At 33.0% G+C, this 26,309-nt stretch overlaps 3 protein-coding genes across 6 annotated transcripts; 1 reads left to right on the top strand and 2 right to left on the bottom strand.

Annotated features, from left to right (window-relative positions):
• Nucleotides 1-761: 761 nt before the first annotated feature.
• Nucleotides 762-8,521, top strand: LOC107026668 (potassium transporter 4-like). 4 transcript variants are annotated; one of them, XR_001457632.2, is made up of 11 exons: nt 763-1,026; nt 2,501-2,655; nt 3,355-3,595; nt 3,677-3,922; nt 4,209-4,259; nt 4,366-4,626; nt 4,791-4,843; nt 5,591-5,705; nt 5,802-6,056; nt 6,984-8,290; nt 8,382-8,521. XR_001457632.2 is itself a non-coding variant. In XM_015227718.2 (10 exons), the coding sequence occupies exons 2-10, from the start codon at nt 2,509-2,511 to the stop codon at nt 8,063-8,065; spliced, it is 2,409 nt and encodes an 802-aa protein (XP_015083204.1). In that variant the 5' UTR covers nt 762-1,026; nt 2,501-2,508; the 3' UTR covers nt 8,066-8,521. The 4 variants fall into 4 exon arrangements, 3 of the variants coding, with proteins under 3 accessions (XP_015083204.1, XP_015083203.1, XP_015083202.1); XM_015227718.2 differs by having other exon boundaries at nt 762-1,026; nt 5,633-5,705; nt 6,984-8,521; XM_015227717.2 differs by having other exon boundaries at nt 763-997; nt 6,984-8,521.
• Nucleotides 8,522-8,866: 345 nt separating this feature from the next.
• LOC107027446 (inactive glucose-1-phosphate adenylyltransferase small subunit 2, chloroplastic-like) lies at nt 8,867-12,582 on the bottom strand. The gene is made up of 9 exons (XM_015228613.2): nt 12,281-12,582; nt 11,010-11,300; nt 10,550-10,795; nt 10,301-10,456; nt 10,063-10,157; nt 9,869-9,980; nt 9,678-9,776; nt 9,369-9,476; nt 8,867-9,228 (listed from the first exon to the last, which is right to left on the bottom strand). The coding sequence occupies exons 1-9, from the start codon at nt 12,461-12,463 to the stop codon at nt 9,112-9,114; spliced, it is 1,407 nt and encodes a 468-aa protein (XP_015084099.2). The 5' UTR covers nt 12,464-12,582; the 3' UTR covers nt 8,867-9,111.
• Nucleotides 12,583-14,270: 1,688 nt separating this feature from the next.
• Nucleotides 14,271-23,672, bottom strand: LOC107026616 (6,7-dimethyl-8-ribityllumazine synthase, chloroplastic). Its single transcript, XM_015227656.2, has 8 exons — nt 23,351-23,672; nt 23,155-23,270; nt 21,785-21,880; nt 21,033-21,128; nt 20,049-20,127; nt 18,823-18,869; nt 15,396-15,455; nt 14,271-14,519 (listed from the first exon to the last, which is right to left on the bottom strand). The coding sequence occupies exons 1-8, from the start codon at nt 23,505-23,507 to the stop codon at nt 14,472-14,474; spliced, it is 699 nt and encodes a 232-aa protein (XP_015083142.1). The 5' UTR covers nt 23,508-23,672; the 3' UTR covers nt 14,271-14,471.
• Nucleotides 23,673-26,309: the final 2,637 nt, after the last annotated feature.

The following is a 26,309-nucleotide window of genomic DNA, read 5'->3' as shown; positions in this document are numbered from 1 at the left end:
ATTTGAATAAATTGTATCATTATTTGAATAATGTGATACATCTATAATTTAAATGATAAACCTATAAGACAGGAAAGAGGTACACCTACAAGAAAAACAAGAGGTAGAACTATTATGAAATGGTAAATTAGAGAATACAACAATATGATTATTAAATAATAAATAACAATAAAATAAAAAAAAGTATTAAGGTAACAATGTGATTATACCAAATCAATCTTTACACAAAAGGAATCTTTATGTTATTTTCTAACAATGGATTTAAACGATATGATACAATAAAATTTAGGTATAATATATAAACATAACGTTTAGGTTTGCACAAATAGACACTTAACCTTGTATAAAATTGAACGAATATACACATCCTTATGTGGCGTCCTACATGAAAACTTTGTGTCCTACGTGGTGTCCTATATGTATTATGTGACGTAGGACGTGTGTGTCAACTTGTTCAATTTTATACAAGTTTAAATATCTATTTGTGCATGCCTAAAGTTTGGAGGGATGAATCTCAATTGAAATCAAGTTAAATGACACTATTACAGATAACAACCATCCAAACAAGGTTAGACAAAAAGTTTTAAACGTCTTTCTTAAACTTAGTTCAAGTCAAATTACATCTTATAAATTGAAAACATAGATAACAATAATAAAACTCTCTTAATTTGTTAAAATAAACAATTAAAAAGAAATATATTTTTAACCTTTTTTTTTTTTTTTAATGAAGACCTCAAAAGTTAAGAGTAATTAATATCCATGAATTTTTTTTTGACAAGAATGAAAATGGCAGACCAAGTAGAAGGAGCCAAGTGTAGCAGAAGATCACCATTCATGGACGAACAAGGAGGAGAAGAAGAAGGCCTAATCTTGACCACCCACCCTAGTAGTAACACCATCACTATCTTCTCCAATTTTTCCATCTCATTTCAGCCACCGTAACTCGTTGACATCATCACCATTCATAGCGCCGTTGCCGGAAAATTACACTTACACTGTATGAATTTTTATTGGTTGAATAACTTGGTAATTGCCCCTTTTGATTAGTTTGTGATTTTATATTGTTATTAAGGTCTAACTAAAAATTACTACTTGATGAATAATATATAGAGATGATTTGGAAATGTTGCTTATCTAGGATTTGAACAATAGGGATTCGAGTTTGGGATTTTTTGGTACTAATTTAATGATATTTTTAAGGAAATGGGTTCTAGGTCCTTTTGGGATTGAGATTGAGATGCAATGTTGTTTGTTGTTCTATCGATTTAGGAAAGATAATCTGATGATTAAATGAAAAAGACTTGGAAAAAGGGAAGTTAGCTAAAATCTAATAGCCACAAAAACACTAGGTAATGTCTTTTCATCTGTTCTAGCCTTGGTATCTTTTACTAGTGACAGGTTAGGTAATTTCTTTTCATCGGTCCTAGCCTTGGTGTACATGGTACCTATTACTAGTCGGAGGTTAGGTGATTCTTTTTCATCTGTCCTAACCTTGCTGGATAGAGTTACCTGGTAGGAGGTGATAGGTATTTTGTGGAATTAGTTGAGGTGCGTGCAAGTTGGGTTGGACACCAGGTTATGAAACTAAGAGAGGAAGTTAGCTAGTTCCCATCATTTGATTAAGACATCCAGACTACGTTTTATGTGTACTTGAGGAAAATAATTTTGCTGCTTTGTGAATCCCTCACCCCTTCTCAAGAAAAAGAAAGAATGGGAACTCTTTTTAGGAGCTTAGTAAAATAGAAGATTCATTGAGCTTTGGTGAATTGCAAGTGGCACTTAATGACCATGTTATTTTTTGTATATTTTTGAATGACAAGAAACTGCATTTTGAGATGAATAGGTTATTAGTCAAAGAAGGTGAGTTGTATTCCCATTTCAAGCATTATCTTTGCTGCCAATTGGTGTGTGTATGAATGAGCAAATTCTGCCACTTCTAGGGCTATATGTCTTGCATGTGCCCTCTCTACCGTTTCAACAAGTTTGGCATGATAATCTTCTTCCAACCTCTTTTCTTGGCTCTTGTAATCAAATTTGAGAAGTTCACTTATTATGTTTAAAATGATTACTCTAGGTATCAGTTTCTCGTGTATCATGTATGCTTTTTGGTTAGAGACGGATTTTCAGTTTACTATTATTAGAGGCTTTAAGTTGCTTTGCATCAAACTGAGATTGTTAGGTCCAGTCTGGCGATACAATGGTTTTACAAGATAACACTTTTTGATGCTTGTGCTTACATTAGAAATCATTTGATAACATCGTCCTGCTGGTACTTATCTTTTCCTGTTCTTCCTTTGCGTATATCCGTGATAACTTATTTTGTACATTTTGATAAAAGTGTCTTCTTGGATAATTATAGCGACTCATAGGCACAAGATGTATCTTGTGAGGGAGGAGGGCTGTCCCTTTGATATGACCCTGGCTCCGTAACTTCTTTCTTTCTTTCTTTTTGACAGATCTCTTCCTCTATCTAATATAGATTATTTGAAACAAATGGCAGGTAAATAGATGTTCCAAGGTGATATCGAGCACATGCAACATAATGTGGAGCAACCACCTCCAACGTCTGCAGGTGGGGCCCAGGAAACAGTCATTATAGTTGGACAAGAGGAACAACCCCAGTTAGAAAGGAAAAAAAGGAAGTTGGCGTCAAAGGTGCATAATATTTCTTTTTTACTTTTCCTTCATCTTAACTTACACTAATAGGGGATGTGATAAAAGTAAAATACTACGCTGTCTATTGGAGGTCATAAAATTATTCCTGCAAGTGCTCATTGCATCATCATCAATCATGTGGCAATGTAGCAGCAAAACACTTGTTTTATTTTTTTCTTTTCCATAGGAGGGAAATATAAATAACCTTAGTTGCATATCCCCTTCACACCCTTCCCTTGCACAAATGAAAAAAAAATAAGAATTCTCTGGGTCTATCAGTGCAAGTATTCTCATTCCACAGTCTATCTTGTGTAAAGCAATATACAGATTCCCATATAAGTTAGGCAGATATTACAGCAACAAAAAACTAGCAGATTCCCATTTGTAGAGTGTTTATTCGTTCCAAATAAGGAGATCTCAAAAAAAAAAAAAAAAAAAAAAGAAACTTCAAGCTTTGGGTACATTGTGACTGAAATCACATTGCCTGAAATTTGTGGAGCAGATAATACACGTTATTAAAAAAATTAAAAAAAAAAAGAAAAAAGAAGAAGATCATACATGTTACTGATCAGTTAACAGAATTTTATTTTCTTCTTTTCTAGTAGAATTCATAAATTTAGAGTTTCCATTTGTCAAGTTTATTTATTTACCTACTGATTATGTCTGAAACCAGCTTGGCTCTTATATTTGGCCTTGCAGTTCCCTTTGGTGAATATTTCCAGAAATATACTATTGGCATACCAGAGTCTTGGGGTGGTGTATGGAGATTTGAGCACTTCACCACTTTATGTCTATAAGAGTATATTTGTGGGGAAGTTGCAGGATTATCAGACTCCAGAAACAATATTTGGTGCATTTTCATTGATTTTCTGGACAATAACTCTTATTCCTTTGATAAAATATGTACTTATTGTACTGAGTGCTGATGATAATGGTGAAGGTATGTTAAAGAGAAGACTGTGAATCCAATAATTCTTGTGGAAACTGATTGTGTTGATCATTTATACTTGAATGTTACCAGGTGGTACTTTTGCTCTTTACTCTCTACTCTGTAGACATGCAAAATTCAGTCTACTTTCCAACCAACAAGCAGCTGATGAGGAGCTATCTGCTTACAAATATGGCTTTACTGGGCAGTCCACATCGTGTTCAGGGTTAAAGAGATTTCTTGAGAAACACAAGAAGTCACGTACAGTTTTACTCATTATTGTGTTGTTGGGGGCTTGCATGGTTATTGGTGATGGTATTATAACGCCTGCAATGTCAGGTTGATAATTCCAACAGTAGTTGCTTTCTTGTATGTGGCGTTAGCTGATGTGCATTTGTAATTTAAAAGCTATCAGTTTATCCAGCAAATGGAAAAATAAATTTAGAATTATTCGTTTGGTTTTATGAAATTGGTTCCTTCCTCAGTTGGGAAATGATAGACAAGATATTAAATTTTAGCATGATGTATTTGCTACCTTGCTAAGGCTATGTTAGTGCAGAAATGCAATCAGAACTTTTGGTCGACTTAGTATGTTTATTAATTAGGAATAATTTTAATGTGGCAGTTATATCGGCCATTTCAGGAATCAAGGCTGCTGCGGAACACCTATCTCACGGTAGATTTATTTAGATTTACCTCTTTGGGTAAATATTTTATCACTTTTATGTTATTCTTATGTGACTTCCATCCAAGCATTGATCATCAAATTGTTTTTCATCTAGGTGAAGTGCTCGTGCTTTCTTGCCTGATATTGGTTGGTCTGTTTGCTCTACAGCATTTTGGGACCCATAGAGTTGGCTTTCTGTTTGCACCGATAGTAGTCATTTGGTTGATATCGATTTTTGGGATTGGGCTCTACAACATTATTATTTGGAATCCCAAGATTGTGCATGCTCTTTCTCCCTATTATATTATCAAATTTTTTAGGGAAACAAGAAAACACGGATGGTTTTCTCTTGGTGGTGTCCTCCTCTCTGTTGCAGGTATATCAAAGATATCACCTCTTTTATCCAAGATAAAAAAGTAGTCCTTGAATTACGAGCACTTGTTCGTGCAAATACTTACTAGTTAGTAAAACAAGGATTAGATAACATGTCCTTTATAGTTTAGAATCTTTTTTTTTTTCTAATTCAGTTTCCACCATCAGGTACGGAAGCTATGTTTGCAGATCTTGGTCACTTCACTTCCTGCTCAATGAGGGTAAGTCAGCCTGTTTGCAGCTTCAGGAAAATGTTGTGCTCTTACTTAATTTAATCCAGCATGTACGTCTTTCGTGTCAAATCCTGAGCACTTGAACAAAAATAATTGGGTCGGGAAGAAACAAGCAGGAATTGGTTTCTGGTTGCAGTTTATATTGAATATTTAAGCTGACCAGATATTCCCGAATAGGGCAACCTTTCGAACTGCTACTGAATTCATATGCATGCAGGCAAGAGACAACCTGCCTAAGTGATCAAACATCTTACTAGCCAGAACAAATGGTTCAAGAAAATAAAATAAATGGCTCAAACCGTTTCTTTTGACTGTTTTTCAAATTAGATAAATATGGTTGTTACAGTTTGAAAATGTAAAAGATCCATTTTTAGCAACAACAAGGTTTACATGGATTAAGTTAATGAATTTGTTTTAATCAGGGAGGACTACAGATGACAACTAAGTGAAGAGAATTTGAAACCCTTTGAAGTAAATTTTGTGTCTAAGATTGGATTTTTACACCCCCCCCCCTTTTTTTTTTCTTTTGAAAGAAACAGTATTAACTAAATATCCAAAGTGCAGCTGAAATTGTATTTTGTGAAATGGGACCCCCTAGGCTGATTATCCTTTTGACTGCGCTGATTGTATTGCCTACAGTGGCTGTTCCTTTGCATCATCTTTCAATATAGTAGTTGATTAGTTGGATTTGTAGAACTTGCACCTTGTCAATCTGAAAGTCTTTTTCCTTGGCAGATTGCATTTTCATTTCTTGTATATCCTTGCTTGGTGGTACAGTATATGGGTCAGGCTGCTTTTTTGTCCAAAAATCTTGCTTCTATTCCAGACAGCTTTTATAATTCAATACCTGGTTAGTTCTTTATTTCACTTTTGAATGAGATTCTTCTCAGGATAGTTGATGAGGTTATATCCAATTTCCGAAATGCTGCTCATTGCTTTCATGCAGATAGTGTATATTGGCCTGTTTTTGTTATTGCTACCCTTGCGAGCATCGTTGCCAGTCAGTCCATCATCACAGCTACATTCTCCATAGTGAAGCAATTGAATGCACTAGGTTGCTTCCCCCGAGTCAAGATTGTCCACACCTCAAAGCATGTGAAAGGGCAAATCTATATACCAGAAATAAATTGGATCCTTATGATTCTTACACTTTCCGTGGCTGTTGGGTTCCAGGACACAATTTTAATGGGAAATGCATATGGTAAGCCAAACAGTGTGTTGAAGATTTTTTTTGTAATATTTGATGCTCCTTTTGACTATATAATATTTTGTTTTTAGTTTGAAAAGAACATTTAATTTTTCAATACAAAGCTGAGTTACAATTTCCATCGTGTCTTCTTCCCAACTATTTCAATCATGCTACCTACAAAAGCAACTTGACTTTTTCTTCTATGCATCTACCATTATAAACTTCATCTATGTGAGCTTCCCAGAACACAGCCAGTTCCCTACAGCCAACAAAAAAATGGTCTAATCATGACGAATCTTTTCGCATGGCAGAATTCTACTAGTTTGAGATTTGAGTCATAGTTGATTGATCGATCTGTCAACTGTGAGGTGATTGTTAGAGGGGATGATGATGTAAAATTCAATTACCAACCCAACTATTTGAGTTTGAGGCGCAGGTGGTTGTTGTCTATCACCTATAAGGTAGTTTTGTTAAGACTACAGATTGGTGGCAAATTCCAGTTTAGTTCTGTTTGCAAACTTATCTATGGAACCTAAATGCTTTATATGATTGTTCCTCTAATGTGATGTGTAGGTCTAGTAATGTACTCTTCTTTGTGAACCTTGTGATGGAGGATTTATAAGCCTCTTGGGATGAAAGGAGTCTCATCTGAAAAGATTAGAATGAGAAACAAAAACTGGAAGAAGTGAACGAGAAGGGATCTCTAATTGCAATACCTGCAGAAAAGAATCTTCTTTCTTTTCTCAAACACAGTACAAAGAGTATTCCCTTGTGCGAAGTACCATGTGGTCATTGTGACATCTTTTATCATGATACTGATTTACAATGAATATTGTTGCCGATACTACAAAATGTTTATGTCCACACTTGAATCTCTATTTTAAATTAGCCTTGTGATGGTCGTTGGTTGTTTTCTCATATTGATTATTTTTCTTTCAGGCCTAGCTTGCATGACTAGTATGTTTATCACGACATTTCTAACCACACTGGTCATGATTTTTGTGTGGCAAAGAAACATAGCTCTTGCCACTTGCTTTCTCCTATTCTTCTGGTTCATTGAAGGTGTGTACCTGTCTTCCGCGTTCACTAAAGTTTCACAGGGAGGATGGGTCTCCCTAGTGCTCGCCTTTGTTTTCCTAGCAGTCATGTTTGTCTGGCAATATGGAACTCGCAAGAAGTACAGTTTTGATCTGCACAACAAAGTTCCATTGAAATGGCTCCTAGGCATGGGCCCCAGCCTTGGTATTGTGCGCGTCCCCGGGATAGGCCTTGTATACTCAGAATTGGCAACAGGAGTCCCAGCTATCTTCTCTCACTTTCTCACGAATCTCCCTGCATTTCACAGTGTGTTGGTGTTTTTATGTGTCAAATCTGTTCCAGTACCCTATGTCTCACCCGAAGAACGCTTCCTCATTGGTCGTATTTGTCCAAGGCCCTATCGAATGTATCGTTGCATTGTTAGGTATGGCTACAAGGACATACAGAGAGATGATGGGGACTTTGAGGACCTTCTCATCCAAAGTATAGCAGAGTTTATCCAAATGGAAGCTGTGGAACCACAATTGTCAAGCTCCGAGAATCCATCACTTGATGGGAGGATGGCAGTCATAAGCAAAAAAAATGTACAGTCGACTTCAACACTAATTGTCTCAGAGGATTTTGGAATGAGGGACTCCATTCAAAGCAGCAAGTCTCTGACTCTCCAGAGTCTAAGATCTGCTTATGCTGAGGAGAACCCACGAATTAGAAGGCGACGAGTGAGGTTTCAATTGCCAGAAAACCCTGGCATGGATCCAGCTGTTAAGGCAGAACTTGAAGATTTGATACGAGCAAAGGAGGCAGGGGTTGCATATATAATGGGGCACTCCTACGTGAAAGCTAGAAGATCGTCCTCTTTCTTAAAGAAGTTTGCTATTGACATTGGGTATTCATTTCTGCGGAAGAACTGTAGGGGTCCTTCCGTGGTGCTTAACATTCCTCAGATTAGTCTTATTGAAGTTGGCATGATATACCATGTCTAGAGGGAAAATAACCTGGCATTGGAATTCAACATGCCTTTTGGTTGTTGCCTGCAGAATGTTTAGTCTTAGTAGATGATTGATAGTCCTTACATCAAATGGCGATTTCCGATAGCAACTGTTGAGGTGAAGATGGTAGATGATGTTGGTAGTCTTATGGAATCAAACGTGAAATATCAGAATAGAAGAGCTGATTTAGTTTTTTCATGTCCTACACCTTCTATAATTGTATGCATATAGAGAATTTCATACTTTTTAATATCTTAGCATATGCTTGGGAATACATAAACATGCACATTTTCCTTTACTTCTTTTTCAGAGCATTGTACTTGAGAGTTGGAGTACATCAAGTGACAAACCTCAAAGTCCATTTAGGATGAAAGGTACTCTCTTTGAGTTAATTTTTACAGCAAAATAAGCAAATGTGATGCAGCTGCCATTGCTTTTGTAGCTTCATAATTCAAAGTCTCAAATGTCCTTTCAATTTATTTATTTTGCATATCCACATGACAAAAACATTACACTAATTGTTGTAAATTCACTTGCAATCGATGCAGGGTTCGAATCTCATCAAGCGTCTTTCCTCTTATTCTTTGATGTTATCTTGCTATTCGCGAGCTAACTCGTGTCCCAGAAAATCATTATCTATAAAAGAAAGAACAACAACAATAGTTTTGCATTTTCCAAACTATCAATATACCTATTTCCATTGGAACCCTAAGTATATTCTTTCTTATAATAACTCCTATTTCAGTATCTTTTTAACTAATTTTATTTTTTCCATAAAAAGTCTGATACTGGTGCTTTTCCAGAAAGAGCAAAGCTGACATTTTTATTAAAAAGATTCCAAAATTTGGAAACTTTATTCCCCTTAACATGAATTAAAGTCTTTACAGAATGATTCTGTATGATCTAAATCTGAACTATCAACCAAAGTGAAGTAAAATGTATGAATTAACAAAAAAAAAGAAAAAAGAAATCTCAGTGTACAATTTGACTCCCTGTAGCTATGATTTCCTATCAAGTCATTCAAAGAATGATGTTATCTGTCACAGAATGCTCCCATCTGGAATAATGGCACCCTTCATTATTACAACTATGCCTTTGGTGATAATGTAACCATTTGCTTCATTATTGCACTCTTGAACATTTTCCTTGTTCAATATCTGCATAAAAAGATCACTAAAGTATGAATGCAGTTTGATAAAGAATATGAAATCACAATATTCTGTACATCTTTTGTTGTTGTTGATATTTTCGCACATTCAAAAACCTTATCGTTTAAGGTGCAATTTGAGTTTGATACCTTAACATTTTTGCCAATTCTCACATTCTTATCAATTATTGCTTTCTTTATCTGTGAGCCTTCTCCAATTCCAATAGGAATGTGTATATCCTCCTCTGCGCGACCACTCTGCATATTTTCACCAAGTTAATATCCTTCCCCTAGAAACTTAATGTTTCTTATTGTTACCATGATTGATAAGAATCGAACGTAGAAATATGAGGGATCTTTCAAAAATTTTTACTTGAATATGAACTGGATTCATATAGTCTCCATTTCCTCTATGTGACCATCCATGAATACCAAATGAAATGTATTCATGTGTCTTACTTGGTAAGTATCAGATCCCATTATTACTGAATCCTCAATTATCGCTCCATCTCCTACCCTTGTCTTCATGCCGACGACAGTACCTCTGATCTTGCATCTCTGCACTCGGAAAACAAAAAGTATAGAAGAAAGAGGTTTGTGAGACCAAATTCTTGAGAAAAATTATATAAACTTTATCTATACTTTTATACATTGAGAAAGCATCCGTCTCCGATCACAGAGTCTGTTATAGCAGCATCAGATATCTGAGTTGGAGGCAGGTGTCGAGGCAAAGTGTATAGGGGAGATTCTTTGTCATACAAGCTGCTAAAGAAAATGAAAATCCCGTTAGTTCATATTTTAGGGATTTACTCTTTGAGACTTTTTAGTTTTTGGAGATACTGACCTATTTGTGTTCTTTAAGCTTTCCATATTTGCTTGGTAGTAAGCTTCAATGGTTTTCATGTCCTCCCAGTAGCCACTGAATTTGTGTGCATATACCTGTTTGTTCCAAAGAATGGTTCAAGTAAGAGTAGAAGACAAAATGTTGGATATCTTTACGCGACAGGATGGAGATATCGTATGTTCAAAATGGCAAACTTGGAGCAACAAGTTGCTCGGATATGGAAATACACGACTCTTACATTCATTCCTAAGGAAATTGCACCTGGTACAACTTCTCTTCTGAAGTCATTGGCCATGGGGTGATACTCTGTAAGAAGCTTTATCATGGCATCTTTGTTAACAACATAGATATCCATACCAGCATACTTATCATGAGAAATGTCTGAATTTTGTACCTGAAAATAATGTTTTCAGCTAGTCCATAATGAGGAACAAATGAATCAATTGGATGTACGGGGAGAAGGAAAATAGAAACGTACTACTCTTACCTCTGGATTGTCTTTGAACGAAATGACTTGATTTTCAGAATTTACTTGGAAAGTACCAAGTTCTATATCTTTATCCGTCTTTCTGCTCAACACTGCAACAGTTATATCGGCTTTGTTGTTGCTGTGGACCTTTAAGAGTTCCTGGAAATCCATTTTGTAAAGATGGTAACCAGGAAGAACCAGAAAATCTACAATCGGATACTCTTCTAGTACCCACAAACATCTTCTTATCGCATCAGCAGTTCCCTGAGAATACATGAAAACACAGAGAACCATAACGATCCTATAGTTCTGATGGAGAGAAAAATCTACAAAATCTCTCAACTTCTTCTTTATCCGTAGAATACATTGGATATAACAGTGTTGCTCTTATTCGTGTTAACAGCTACTCAATGAGGAATGTTACAGAAAGCATATTTATAAAGGCTTGAAACTGCCTGTTTTTTTTTTTTTTTTTTACCTGAAACCAGCCCTTGCCTTCAGGACTCTGATAAGCTGCAATGACATCAACTAATGGTTCGTTTCCGATGTGTGCAGAGGAATAAGCTCTTGAAAGGTGAGAATTCAGAGAGGCAGAGTTAAACTGTGTAAGTGCATAAATCTTCTTGATATTACTGTTGATGCAGTTACTGATAACTGCATCAACGAGCCTGTAGTTTCCTGCTATAGGAAGTGCAGCTTCTGATCTCCTCTTTGTCAATGGATAAAGTTTTGAATTTGATCCATCTCCAAACACTATTGCTGCAACATTCTGCCAACAATAGTAAACATGAAAATCTACATTATAGGTTCTTGGAACATTGATATTTTTTAAAAAATCAGTAGAAAATAGTAACACAATATATTTGTCCAGGCTCAACTGTCAAGGTATTGCTTGCTCTTCGGCTAACTTTTGGGACCTTAAGGTTTTGGCCCGTTGGGTTTTAACCCAAAGGACGCCTTGACAGTTGAATTCTGAACTCGCTCTTTATGACCCCTAACTTTCCCCTTCAATTTCAATGCTGCATTAGACTTGGACAAGTTTCATAGTGAACCCCTTTCTAGTTCAAGAACACATTACAAAAAGGGTAAAACGAAAACAAAAATAGAATCCCCTCTGTTCAGTTTTACTTGTCCAATATTAACTTGACAGTCCTTAAGGAACAATAAATAGAATTATAATTTTACTATACTACTACGCTATGAATATTATAAACTCAATGTTTTGAAAAATGACTATAGCTAATCATAAGGATAAATAAGGAACTAAATAATGCTCCTTCCGTCTCATATTAAATTGGCATTTTACGAAAAATGTTTATTCCATATTACTTGAGGACTTACTAAATTAGGATAGAAATAATTACTATTTTTTTTCCATTTTATCCCTACACTAATATGACCTTTGGAAGTCTAAACCAATTTTAAAGACCCAAACGTTAATGTGCATTGATATAAACAAAGGGCAAAATGGTAAAGTCTTCTAATGTATTAATGATTTCTTAATTACCGTGTAAAGTTGGAAGTACCCATCTAATATGGGACGCGGAGAGTAAAATTATCTCTTGATTTTCTCAACTGGACAAGGAAAAGTGAACATCTATTATTAGTATAGTGAACAAACAAGTAAAAGTGGACAGATGGAGAATGATAAGTATTTTGAAACAAATACTTTTAGTAAGGACGAAAAATGTTAGAGAGTAAAAATCTTAGGGAAAAGATGTGAATATTTAAGGGAAATGTGATGTAAACCTGGTCTATTGGAGGACATAGAATGTTTGGACATTCAGAGTGATTTGTATATGGTAGATTCAACTTTGATGGAATAGAAGATGGAATGAGCCTAGATGTAGGCTTGTATCTATACTCATGAGGGGACTTAATCTTGAGATTTAACCAAGTAGGAAGAGACATGAGTGAATATTTTTTGTTCATCAAAATCACCTAATTGGTGGTTTATATACTTTGCCTTTTTTGTGTTATGTCACATCAATTTAAGAAGGGAATATTTAGCCATGCAAGCAAGTCCCATCAGAATATTTGTCCTCTCATTACTTAGCTTAAAGTGAGCATGTTGTAATATCATAAATAAATAAATCTATTTTAAATGTTTCTAAGTTTTTTTTCTTTCTTCCTTTGGTTCTATGTTTAACTTTGATTCTAAACTTCTCTTTACACATATATAACATATAATTTTCAACTTTTTTCTTCTTTTTTCACTTTCATATGATAGTTTTGTTATTCATTTGGTTCAATATTTTTCCTTTAATCTTATTCTTATTAGGAGGTAGCATATTTTAGTAATGATTATCGTTCAATTTTGCTTTACAAAAAAAGAAGTATAAACACAAGAATAAAAACGTCACCAATGTATGATTCGAATATACATTAATTCTCAAGCTTATAATGAACGCTTTTTATTTTGATTTTTTTCCTTCGTATTTAACTTCTTGTTTGAACAACAAATTAACCGAAAGAATTGGATGTGGAATAAAATTGTACAATCGATGATGTACGAATGCCTATTAATAACTAATCTATGTATGTATAGTGGTCTGAGTGATATCATGTGAAAATAATATAAAGTAAATATTTTGATATTTTCTCGTATAAAATCATGGGTACGCTACTGATCGATAGAGTACGGGAGGAGGGGTTTAGCATGATGTGATTGACAATGTTTGAAAGTTTGAAAGGAATCTTATGAAGGTTTTGCCTCTATTTTTTTGGCAAATGGGAATGGAGTGGATATGAAGGTAGGCATTGTCTCTGCTTTTGTGTCTTGTGATATATTGTGCCCTCTACATTCTATGTCAAGCAAATTTAATAAATTTCATATCTAATATTAATATGTTAAAAGATGGACTGTTTAATTCTTTTTATAATAATGTTTGTCTCAGCATAATTAGCTTTACAACTAATACTGAGAAGCTTTTGTTTTGTAGAACAGAAAAGTTTATTATAAGAAATTACTAATGTTGAATAAAGCAAGTCTAATTAGCAAAATCTTGGATTTAATGAGAGGCATGTTGGTCAATTCAAATAGTATATATATATATATATATATATATGTATGTATGTATGTATGTATATATATATATATTTGTCTGTTTGATTTGATTTTTTTCTATTTAAATCGAAACTAAATCAAATATTGTTGGTCTTAAAATACTTAAATCAAACCACACTTCAAATATTGTTGGTTTCATTTATTTTTTGATCTGGATCGATTTTTAATCAAATTACAAGCATCCGTATAGAAGAGGATTCTTCTACGATTAAAGAAGTTGTCCCGATGTAAAATTGTTTTTGTTTATTCATTCAATCATGAGCTTAATTATCTGATTGTTTGTCGATTACTTAATACTATTTACAAATTTAGAATTGAACTAGCAAGTTCGAATTTTATATTGCAACATGATTAATTAAAATTAGATCTTGAACCTAGGTAACGGGGAATAAATTTGCAAATAGGATAGATAAAAACCTAATCTGCCTTGAATTGTTAGGTTAATCCTAATTCTATAGATACATAGGTAATAGATTAACTCGAATAGGTGAATAAGCACTTGCAATATTATCTATGTCAATTAATAAATTAGATAAATCAAATTAGATAATTCAAGTGGATAACTAAACAATATATTTTCTTGTTGAATTTAGTTTCTAAGTTTATTTTCTAGTTTCTTAAGTCTTTTTAATCAATAAATATCACTTGAAAAATCATTTGAACAAATATATATAGTAATAGAGAAATAGATTATTATTATTTGAAAATACAACATTGGAACAACTGCAGTTTGGTTCACAAATATTATCCCTGCAAACAATTTAGAGCAATTCTGATTCCTCAAAGAACACAATTGCCAAATTACTACACAACTTTCTTCCAACAATAAAGCTGAAGCAAAAAAAAAAGAAAAAAAAGAGGTCTTTAATTTCCCTACTGTAATGGCTTCAGATGGTGCTCAAACAAAGATGCCATCTCAATCTGAAAACATTAGCACAAACAGTATTAAGTTCAAATTTCAAGCTGAAGACTAACAATTCCAAGAAAAACAAAGCTATCTCAACTTTAAAATAACGATGGTGTCCGGACCAACTTGGGAGCACCTCAATTACCCACCTTGTACCTTCTACCTCCAACCAACACTAGGTAATTATGCCCCACAAAGGCAATAGGTAAATCAGAAGAAATCACTTGGGGGTTGTTCAGTAGCTGGTTAGAATTATGCAGATATTAGTAATAGATGTATTGTTTTATGTAGGGTTGAGTTATTCTACCTTCTATCTTGCATAAGATAATACATAGGATTCACTCATAGCTTATACATGTATTAGTTATGTGGGTTTCTAAATTGCAAACCAAACACGAATTAATACTATACATGAATAATTTACCTCCAGCCACCAAACACGACATTACTTATGCAAGACTTATTGGTATCTTGCTAGTATTTGAACCCTAGGATTTGAGGGTTAATCTTTTGTGGTTTTTACTCCACGTCATTGATCGGGTAAAAAAAATAAAATTGATCGGTAGGACACATCGTGAGTTCCTATTGAACTTAAAAAATTTCAAACTACACTTACCAAACAATTATATAAAGCTAACACCTTCACAAACTAAATCAATTTAAAAATCCGTCTGACCTAAAAGTTGAAGTTCTGCATGGAACAGAAGATATTAAAAGAATTGTTAACTAGATATTTTACTTTAATCCATGCTAGCTTCCTGTTAAACTGGGCATTAGTTTTGTCTTTGAAAGCACCATATAACAAGGCAGGCAATTCAGCAAAAATTAGACAAGATTGATAACTTGTTAATGACAATATGATCAAATGCCACACAACACAGACAACTTACGGCTGTCAATGCTGCTTCAGCACCTTTATTCCCAGCCTTCCCACCAACACGGTCGAAAGCCTGCAACATTATAGGATTTATTTCATATGATATACTACCAAAAACCATAACAACTGTCGTTGACAGCATAAGAACCAGATAGAGAGAATAATACAGGGAGGGGAGACATAGATGGGTTATGATCAGCAGTAAGGCTGGCGACAGAACCGGAACCAGCACTACCTGACCGGGACTGACCAGAACCGGCACGGAACCGGGAAACCGTACCGGACCGCTAGTTCCGGATACTTGAAGAAGTACCCGTCCCGGTCCGCTAGCGAACCGGTACCGGTTTAGCGGGAGAAACGGCTAGTTTTTTTTTTAAAAAAAATTATTATTAAAACTTTTATTACTTTAAAGTTAAAAATTTATACTTTTCAAACTTTTAAGGTGTGAAATTTAAAATTTTATATTTATAGTTTGAAAGTTTGAATTTTACAAACTTTAAAGTTTTGCAAACTTTCAAAGTATAAAAATTTAAATTTAAAAATTTAAATTCAAACTATAATTATAAAAGTTTAAAATTTTTAATTTCAAACTTTGAGGTTACAAAAATTTAAATTTCAAACTTTAAAAACTGTAGTTTAAATTTCACAATAATAATAAAATTAAATTTAAGACAATAATTAAAAAAAATAAGGCAAATAGCCTATACTTTTATTAATATTAATTGAATAGTACAAATTGATATACAAAAATATCAGTAGAGTATTAAAAGATCTAATCTACACAGCCTCCTAGGAAGATTTCTGTTTGAATTAGACCTCGAATTATCAATATTTGTACTAAATAGACATTTAAATTTAATAGTTCGTGTTACCATAGAGATCTTTTATTAAGAGTGTGTCTGGTATGAAGGAAAACATTTTCCAATTTTTTCATGTTTGGTTGGGACAAAAGTTTTGGAAATTTTTTTCCAAATGAACTCATTTTCCTCAAAATTAAGGAAAATGACTTCCCTTCAAAAATTAAGGAAAACATTTTCCAAAACTCTCCTCCAATTTTAAATTACATTTTTTTTGGGAAATACAGCAATTTAAAAAAAAAATTCAAATAAAATTTTAAATTTAAATTACATTTGAGAACATAGGCATTCATTAGCAGCAAATAGCGTGGAGATATCAGTATTATTTAGAGATTGGATTAATGCCGAGAGAAGAAATTTAGGTCGTGAACCACTACCAACCAAATTTGAAAATGACGTTGATGAAATAATGCAAGATTATAGTGACGACGGCATTGAAGCAATGGAGGATTTATCTATTCAACCAATTCCTACTCATGTTACTAGAGAAATCTTACATGATTTAAGAAAAGATCTCTTGGTAACATGAACTATTAAATTTAAATATCTAACTGTCTATTAGTATGAGTATGATAATTCGAGGTCTAATTCAAACAAAACTCTTCCTAGAAGGTGGTCATGTAGATTAGATCTTTAAATACTCTATTAATGTTTTTATAGATCAAATTGTACTATTAAATTAATATTAATAAAAGTATAGGATATTCGCCTTAATCTTTTTTATTATTGTCTTAAATTTAATTTTTATTGTTGTGAAATTTAAACTTTTAAAGTTTGAAATTTAAATTTTTATAACCTCAAAGTTTGAATTTTAAATTTTCGAACTTTATAAGTATGAAATTTAAAATTTTATAGTTATAGTTTGATTTTAAATATTCAAACTTTTAAAGTTAAAAATTTGAACTTTTATACTTTTAACTTTGAAGTTTGTAAAACTTTAAAGTTTAAAAGTTCGTAATATTCAAACTTTCAAACTATAAATATATAATTTAAAATTTAAATTCAAAATTTCAAACTATGAATATAAAATTTTAAATTTAAATTCAAACTTTCAAACTATAAATATAAAATTTTAAATTTAAATTCAAACTTTCAAACTAAAAATATAAAATTTTAAACTTAAATTCAAACTTTCAAACTATAATTATAAAATTTTAAATTTAACACTTTAGAAGTTTGAAAAGTACAAATTTTTAACTTTAAAATAATAAAAGTTTTGATAATTAATTGTTTTTAATAATTTTTTTTTAAAAAAAACTAGCCGTTTCTCCCACTAAACCGGTCCGATACCGGTTCACTAGCGGACCGGGACAGGTACTTCTTCAATTATCTGGAACTAACACTACCGATCTGGTATGGTTCTGGTTTGTGGTTCCCAATTCCGTGCCGGTCCCGATCGGTCCCGGTCCGGTAGTGCCGGTTCTGGTTCCGGTTCCGTCGCCAGCCTTACCCAACGGCTCTACAACAGCTAATTCACATTTGTTTTTTAAAAAAAAAAATACCGGACCTAGACGAACCGGTAATTTCCGGTTTCCGTCCCGTTACCTATCCCGGACCCCCTACATACCAGCCCTTACCAGGATTAACCGAACCGGTAACGGAACGGTACCAGAACCGGCACCTCCCGGTTCCGTTGCCAGCCATAATCAGCAGTCCGACAAGCCAAGAAGAATGTATAGAGATATGTACAGATAAAAGCGGCGGTAAATTATTGTAGTGATCCACGGAAATTAACAGTTAATAGCAGCAGAACTTAGGTTTGTTCAACTTCTTTTTATCCCAAAACATTTATGCTACTTGGATAAACAAGGTGCATATTAGATACAGTTGGAAATATGATATCCTACCGATCATAAAACCGTAAAAGTACCACATATAGAGGCTAAAGTGAAAGATTGTTAAGTCATGTCCCATGTAGTCTTCTAGATCTATTGGTCCATAGGTGTGACAATCAACAACAACAATGACATATGCAGTGTAATCGCACAAGTGCGGGCTGGGGAGGCTAGAGTGCAAAGACCTTACTCCTCCTACCTTGGGAGGTAGAGAGGTTGTGTCTGTTAGATCCTCTGCTAAAGGAATAACTTATCAAAGCATACCAAAAAGAAAATAAAAGAGGTGAAGAAATCACGACAAAGTACTACAGAAAGCATGACAAAGCATTCTGAAGAAAAGGAACAGTATCTACAACAAAGTTGTGCGATAATAAAAAACAGTAACAGGAATTGAAGGAAAAGAAACTATATGAGAATACTACGACTACTTGTATAGAAGGATAAGCGAGACAGTAGATAGGTGTGACAATAAAATGATTAAAGGTGAAGCTCCAAGCTATGGTATTTTACTTTAAAGCTATTTTTTCTGTTGATAAAGTTAAAGCTATAAATGTTTGTTGAGAAACATTAGTAAAAGGTCATCTCTTATAATTATGTCCAGGATTTAACCTGTCTGATTGAAGTTTGAAATAAAGATAAAAGGTATAATAGATTACTGCAAAATCACTTTTACAATTAGTGGCTACTATAAATATACTCCTACTAACATGCTTGTGAAAAAAAGGAACAGATAGCTTAGCAAAATTACCTGTTCCAAGGTATCACATGTCAGGACACCAAATATGCAAGGAGTACCTGCAACTCATTAAATAACGAAGATTATAATTTTCATTAGCTAACGCAAAAATAAACTGAAAAGGCAGCAGCTAATAATGACTATAGAATAGCTTATAAATTTAAAGTAGCTGTAGTTATTACAGGATTTGATAAAGATGTAGAATTGGCTATTGCATTATAGTCCTTATAAGACCAATCTTCTTATAATTAACAAAGAGTGACAAAAGTACGGATGTATCATTTCTTCTTGTACTGCAGTGGATTAGAAAAGAAGGAAATTGAGTGTGCAGGAGTGAACCAATTGGAAAACGGTAATACTCTAAGATGACTCAACCATTTACATTCTTGTCTTTGATTTTTCATGCGTAAAGTGAGATTCCTGTGCTTTGACACATGAGAACTTGCTAGCACAGTAACACAAAATAGATACACTGTATTAGAGGTCAAGTAGAAAGTTTTCAGAGAACTCCCTATTGTTATACAATTACTTAAACATTACATCTCACACCATGAAATACGAACCATATTTTAATGTTAAGTTGTTCGACGCCTTTAATAATACAAACATTCAAAACTTCCAAGAATCACATGGTTCTCAATTCTGAATAAGTAAATTAAACAATGTGGTTTTTCGCTTGACAAGTAAAGTCATACATAAATTCCTAGATTTTTAACAGGTAACACGCTCCAATAGTTAACGACATACTTTTCTCTTACCACAATTCATAAAATACTCAATTCCTTTTTTCATACTAAAACTAAGCAATACATATAAAGAAGAAAAATTGGTACTCTTTCATAGACCCAAATTTTAAAACCAGAGAAAGAAAAATAATCTACAACTCACTGTTTGACACACATGGCATTAGAATAAATACACACGGACTTACCAACTCTTACTCGGACACCCAAAGTTAACCCTCTTCAAAGAAAGGATAAGAAACTCAAATTATGCTCCGAGTAACAGAGAGTTAATCACCTAGGAGTGAAGGAACTACGAATAATAAGGATAGGGACCAGTTGTGAGGGGACATGATATCTAGGATATGTCATTTCCATATCTCATGAAGATTAACGTACCACAGGAAGCGCTAATACTGCTCAAGAATTGTACCTTTCAAAAAATTATGCTCAAAGTTTTAAAAATATAATTAGAAAATACTGCAAAACTGACAATGCAAAAAATAGGTGACTTACCTGAATTTAAACCTGCTGAAAGTACTCCAGACGTGGCAGCATTAACCACAGCATCATAATGGGAGGTATCACCTCTAATCTACTGGTCACAAAACACACAGAAAAAGAGAAAAATAAAAGATGATAATCCACACAAAACAAGAAGCAACAAAATTCACTTTCGGACACCTGTGGAAAATATTAGTCATGTCAGGATTAGATGAGAGATAGAAATCAGAAAGATGGATCGTTTAAGCTGTAGGAATAACTACTGACATAGCAGGTATTTCTCTGTTGGTCTTAGTTCTGATATTCTGATCTTAGCTTTATCTCGCCATCTTTTTCAATTAGAACGCCTAATCCTTTTGACTAGAAAGATAATACATCCTAAAAAAAGATAAATCAGAAAACACTGACCAAGACAAATGATATCATTCAAATAGAGCAGATTCTGATAGATTTTTCCCTTCCAACATCATTACGACCCAAAAACCACAAAAAAATATCAATTTGATGAATCAAAATAACATAAACTTCAATAAGGAATTTAATTCCAATACCTTTCTTACATATATTATTTTTCTTATCTATCAGAAGTATTTCTAACTTTTGGCGTAATAGTTGTTGTATCAAAAGTAATCCTATAATCTGTCATCCTTGATACTTGATAGAGTTTTGTTACATTTTCGATTAATTTTTTCATTGACGAAGTAAGGGTTGTAACAAAGCACGATCCTCTCATCAGGAAGAAGGACACATTTACTACTGTGCTCATCAATCCTAAATTGGTTTACCGCTGTAATTCATTTGAATCAACCTCAATATGAAAATTGATAGTCCTGTAAGACACAAGCTAGAGTGAAAAACTATTAAAAAAAAACTATCTGCAACCCTCATATTTTCATAGTCGTATAACCAAAAGGACCATCAAAAGAAACAATTGAAGGAAGCAAGATCAGAACAAGAAGGTATACAAAACAACGTCAAGATCTGAAGGAAGCTCACCACCGCACCGATACACAATATTGATTGATACTTTCTTGACTTGCCAAGTTGCTGAGCGACAACACCAATTTCAAAACTACCAGGAACCCACACAACCTGCGCAGAACACATATGAGGAAAAGACAAATGATGCCTTGAAATGGAAGACACTACTGATCATGGCTAAACTCTGCCTCAAATCTACGATACAACATATTCTAAAACAAAAAATGCCATTATGACGTGTTTTTTGTCTTTATAAATGAGTAATGTTTGGTTTATGCTCTAACATGGCACATCATGGAAAATTTTTACATGCTGAAGATTGGATCTTAAGAAGTATTTACTACAAAAAGTTCATGGAACCACACAAATTAACTTTCTTTTTCTGAGGGGGTGTATGTTCAAATGCACCAATGTTAATGGCATATTCAAAGTGATCAGTGTTTTTCTTTCCCATTCACTTCGAATTTGCTGTAGTTTTAATTGTTGATCTAACGTATTAATCTTAAACGTGATCTCAACCAGTGACTTTCTTCCTTTCATCCTCAATCCCAGCACATTTAAATAGAAGGAAAAGATAATCAGAAGGTTCCAGAAAGAGTGATGGACCAGAAATAATGGAGAAGAAAGACCAAAATACATAGATATATAATTCATGAAAAAATTATTATCTAACAGTTGCCTCGATCCAGATGGTATAATCAATTAATCATATAATCTTTTGAGACAGTAGCAAGAAAAAAAGACGGAGATAAATGTTGAACACATACATCAATGTCTTCTTCTCTAACTGAGTAACTCTTGAATGTGCTCAAAGCTCCCTCCAAAAGCTTCTTGGTGATCAGATCATTAAAACGTGCCACCACCTTTAGAACCACAAAGGGCAATCAATTTTCAATAATACAGAAAAGAACCAACAGAAGTTGAAATGTTGAAGCTATAACAAAATCAACAGCAATATAACTTCAAGTCAAACCAAACACATGAAAGTGCAACATAATAAGTTCATTTACTTGCTAATATCATGCGCAGAAATAAAATTCCAAATGTGAGACAAAATGGCCAACATCTTGAAATCCTTTCTAAAGAATAAATGGATGGCTATTTTTAGCTACATTAACCATACTTTTACTGATATACTCGATTCTCTGTTAAAGATCCTTACATTAATAAAATACTCCCTGAAACCCAATTCGTCTGGCAGTGTTAATGAGACACGGAGTTTGAGGGGAAAAAGGAAGACCTTTGACACATAAGCTAAATAAACATAGAAATGCCAGAATATCCTTACTAACAAAGGACTTCCTCTGTTTCATTTTATTTGAACTGTTTTACTGGTCATGGAGTTTGAGAAAAAAAGAAAACATTTAGAGGTCTTAAGATAATCCATTAAATTTTTGTGGCAATAAAAACAGGATATCGAGGATTAAAACTGGAAAGTTAGAAATTGAATAGGTCATTTGTTAAACATACGAAAAAGGAAAGAGTGTCACGTAAAATGGAACAGATGGAGGACTTATTTTATATCCAACTCATAGTTCATCTATTTTTTTATTTTTAATCCTTTCTTTTGTAATCAACTTTTCACATACTCCCCCCGTCCACTTCTCATCATATTGATATCAAAAGAAAATTGCAATTTATAGTACTTTTCGTATAGTTTTTGAATATCCATTTTTTATTTTTTTTAAAATTATCGAACTAATGTAATCTAAAAGTTAGTCAAACTGACTTTCAAAAAGCACAACATCCAACTCATAGTTCATCTATTTTTTTTATTTTTAATCCTTTCTTTTGTAATCAACTTTTCACATACTCCCTCCGTCCACTTCTCATCATATTGATATCAAAAGAAAATTGCAATTTATAGTACTTTTCGTATAGTTTTTGTATATCCATTTTTTATTTGTTTTAAAATTATCGAACTAATGTAATCTAAAAGTTAGTCAAACTGACTTTCAAAAAGTACAACATGACAATTAGTAGTGAACGGAGGGAGTAACGTACTTAAATGCGCATGATTCAAAAATCTTTCTTTTTTACATTCTTAAATTTTATGGAAGTCAAAACGACACAAACAAATTGAAACGGAGGGAAGTAATGAAGAACAAATAAAGGGTAACAGGATAAACACACTCACAATAGCAAAACGATGTCCTTGGGCAGAAATAAGAGACCCAGCCAACTCTCGAACAGCTGATGTTTGAACCAAATCCCGACGATCACACTGTTGTCTCTCAATTCCACATCCAAAACCTAATCAATTGAGCAAACAAATTTCACAAATCTGAAACAACACCAAAAATGGAATTAAGTTAAAAAAAACTAGTACTAACCTAGAGATTGAGTGAATGAGAGAGCAGCAGTTGATTTGGGAATGCTTAGGGATAAAAAGGGACGATGACTATGAAGCTGCTGCAAGTATGAAGTATTAACGAAATTCGATTGAGGACGAACAACAACACTGAATTCTACAAATGCCGTAGTTGCCATTACTGTGATGTTCACAAAGTAAAGAGAATTTTCTTGCTTTCACCAAATTGTATGAAAATGAAGAAAAAGGAAAGGGATTGAAGTTTAAACAGAGGGGAAAAAAAGGTGAGGAAGAGATATTAATGACTACAAGAGGAGTAGATGAGATTGTAGCCAACCCTATGTGTTTTTTTTTGTTTTTCTGTTTAAATTCATATTAGAGCTTCGATTATATTTGGATGGTGTAATGTAAGGTTCATTTGGTGTAGCACTCTCAACGTAATCTTTTTCATATTTTAGAGTCGAACTCGAAACTTCTAATTCAAAGTAAAATGTTTGTTTTCATGAAAAGTGAGTTCATTTCTGACTTATTTTGTCATATTTAATTGGTGAGTGGATAAAAAATATTTTCTTAGAAGATTATGAATCGATTTTCATTGAGTACATGTTTTTCCTTTTAATTTTATTAGAGGAGCACTCCTATTTTAAAAATTCTAAATTTGTTAATATTAATTAGGATTGAAATTATGAACTTGTTATACTTATTAAAATTATTTATCTACAATCTCAAATCAATCTCACAAAGAAAGACAAAGTAAATATCATTTTTAGGAAATTTATACAAGGAAATCTTAGTAAGAGTTAAGTAACTAGTAGTTGTACCTTTTGATTTGGAGATGGCATGCAGTCTACACTTGTTTGAATATTTGATATTATTTTATCTTGTTGCATTTTTATTTGGTATCTTTAAAATTTGAATATAAAATCTTGTCTATTTTCCTACAATTTCAAATGTATCATTACACCTAGCTCTCCCAAAGAAACTATGAATGTTATATAGAGTGAAATATATTGCACTTTTTGTAGCATGCGCATTTGTTATGAGAAGAGATCTTCTCTATTAATGCTTGAATATGTATTAGCGGGACAGAAAAAATAAGGATATATTATAAATTGAAATATCGGATGGGATTATTTTATTTTACTTTTTGTATAGAATAATAATTTTACTATTTTAATATAAATGATAAGATAAAATAATTCTAAAATTAATTATTACCTTATATCAATATGGATCAAAATTAATTTAAAATTTATCTCCAAATTATTATACCACACGTTATAGAGCTTAAAGATAAAGGGTTTATTAGTTATAGTTACTTGTCTATTTATTGTGTCAACAGAAGCATCCTCTTTTCTCTTAAATTGATCAAGAAGATTGATAAGCACCTCTAGGGATTTATTGATATGCTGGACGAACTAAGATTGTGTTGGGATAAAATTTAGTATGGAATAAGTTATACAGGATCATTAATTAGTATCGAGGGAAATAGTTTTTGTCAAAAGTTAAAATAATAGTATCAAAATTAATTATTTCGTGATAACATAATAATAATAAAAATATTTCTAAGATCCGTCAAACCCTTTTTCAATTAAATAAGGTGAGCTATTTTTTAAAAGTAAAATGTCAAAAGGGACAATACTTTTTTATAGAGATCAAAAGAGACAATCCACTTGAAATTCATAGGATTTGATTTTACCAAGTTCATAAATTCAGTAGAGAATGTTCTAAATTGACCTTGATAAGTCATTACCAAATTTACATTAAAATGTCTAATATTTGGCCTTAACAAGGTCATTATTCAGATAAAAACAATCTAAAGTCAAAATAAATTTTAATTTCAATTAAGTATGTCTAAAATTGTTTTCAAATAAGTGTCTTGATCCTCAAAAAAGGATACGAGTTAAATGACTGCTTAAAGCTTTTTATGAAAAAACAATCTAAGCACACAAACATTCTTATCGTATACACTAATCTTCTCTATAAAAATTATTACATATTGTCTTATTGATTAATAATTGTGAAAATTGTATATAATGACAAATTAATAAATCAAATTAATTGTTATAACCATCCTTTGATTTAATTGTGTCCTGTAGCAAATTGTTTGCCAAACACTTCTCTCTCTCAAACTCTCGCTCGCCACTCTCATCTCTCGCTTGCTTCATCTCACTTTTATACAAACACGAGTGTATAAAATTTGTTTCATTTGTATAAAGCGAGAGGAAAATGTATAAATACATATATTTTTGTTCCCCTCTCCTAGATCTCGCTCGCCACTCTTCCCAATCTCGCTCGCCACTCTTCCTAATCTCGCTCGCCACCCTCGCCTCTCTCGCTTATACAAACAGAAACAAGATGTATAAATTGTGTGTTCGTTTGTATAAAGCGAGAGAAAATTGTATATACACATGCAAATACATATATTTTCGTCCTATACACTTATAATTATACAATAAAAATACTCCCCTGCCCATTTTCTTTTGTCTTTCTCTCTTTCGCGTTTTATACAAATTCAATTTGTATATAATTTCTCTCTTTCTCGTTTTACACAATTCGATTTAATTGTACATTCCCTGCCCAAGTCTCTTTTGTCTTTCTCTCTTTCTCATTTTATACAAATTCAAATTGTATATAATCGTTCTATACACTTATAATTATACAATTCGTTTTATACACTTCATTTTACACAATTCTCTGCCCAAGTCTCTTTCTCGTTTTATACACTTCGTTTTATACAATTCACTTCAATTGTATATGTATAGCGAATTATACATTTATATGTTTGCTATGGAGTGCAATAATGCAAACTTTGCTATAGCATACAAATATGAATTTTATGTTTGCTATATGTGAAAGTTTCCCTTAATAATATCATACCAGATTTAAGCCAAATAGATATCCCCTCGTTCTCTTCAATCTTTCTTCTCTCTCTCTCTCTCTCTCTCTATATATATATATATATATATATATATATATAT

The sequence above is a fragment of the Solanum pennellii genome, chromosome 8 (assembly GCF_001406875.1).
Source record: "Solanum pennellii chromosome 8, SPENNV200".
In the NCBI taxonomy this organism is placed as follows: domain Eukaryota; kingdom Viridiplantae; phylum Streptophyta; class Magnoliopsida; order Solanales; family Solanaceae; genus Solanum; species Solanum pennellii.
The sequence above is the reverse complement of the archived record's forward strand: the minus strand, read 5'-3'. Positions and strand labels throughout refer to the sequence as shown.

Bases quoted from the DNA above. Each gene is read 5' to 3' on its own strand.
- LOC107026668 (XM_015227717.2), top strand. From the start codon at position 2,509: ATGTTCCAAGGTGATATCGAGCACATGCAACATAATGTGGAGCAACCA. The intron at 4,260-4,365 runs GTAGATTTATTT...TTTTTCATCTAG, and splicing joins TGCGGAACACCTATCTCACG to GTGAAGTGCTCGTGCTTTCT. The intron at 4,627-4,790 runs GTATATCAAAGA...TTCCACCATCAG, and splicing joins TGTCCTCCTCTCTGTTGCAG to GTACGGAAGCTATGTTTGCA.
- LOC107027446 (XM_015228613.2), bottom strand. From the start codon at position 12,463: ATGAACAAAAAATATTCACTCATGTCTCTTCCTACTTGGTTAAATCTC. The intron at 10,796-11,009 runs GTAAAAAAAAAA...ATGTATTCTCAG, and splicing joins AAGGCAAGGGCTGGTTTCAG to GGAACTGCTGATGCGATAAG. The intron at 9,229-9,368 runs GTATCAAACTCA...CTTTTTATGCAG, and splicing joins GAATTGGCAAAAATGTTAAG to ATATTGAACAAGGAAAATGT.
- LOC107026616 (XM_015227656.2), bottom strand. From the start codon at position 23,507: ATGGCAACTACGGCATTTGTAGAATTCAGTGTTGTTGTTCGTCCTCAA. The intron at 23,271-23,350 runs GTTAGTACTAGT...TCAATTGATTAG, and splicing joins CTCATTCACTCAATCTCTAG to GTTTTGGATGTGGAATTGAG. The intron at 21,881-23,154 runs GTGAGTGTGTTT...GTGGTTCTAAAG, and splicing joins AAGGACATCGTTTTGCTATT to GTGGTGGCACGTTTTAATGA.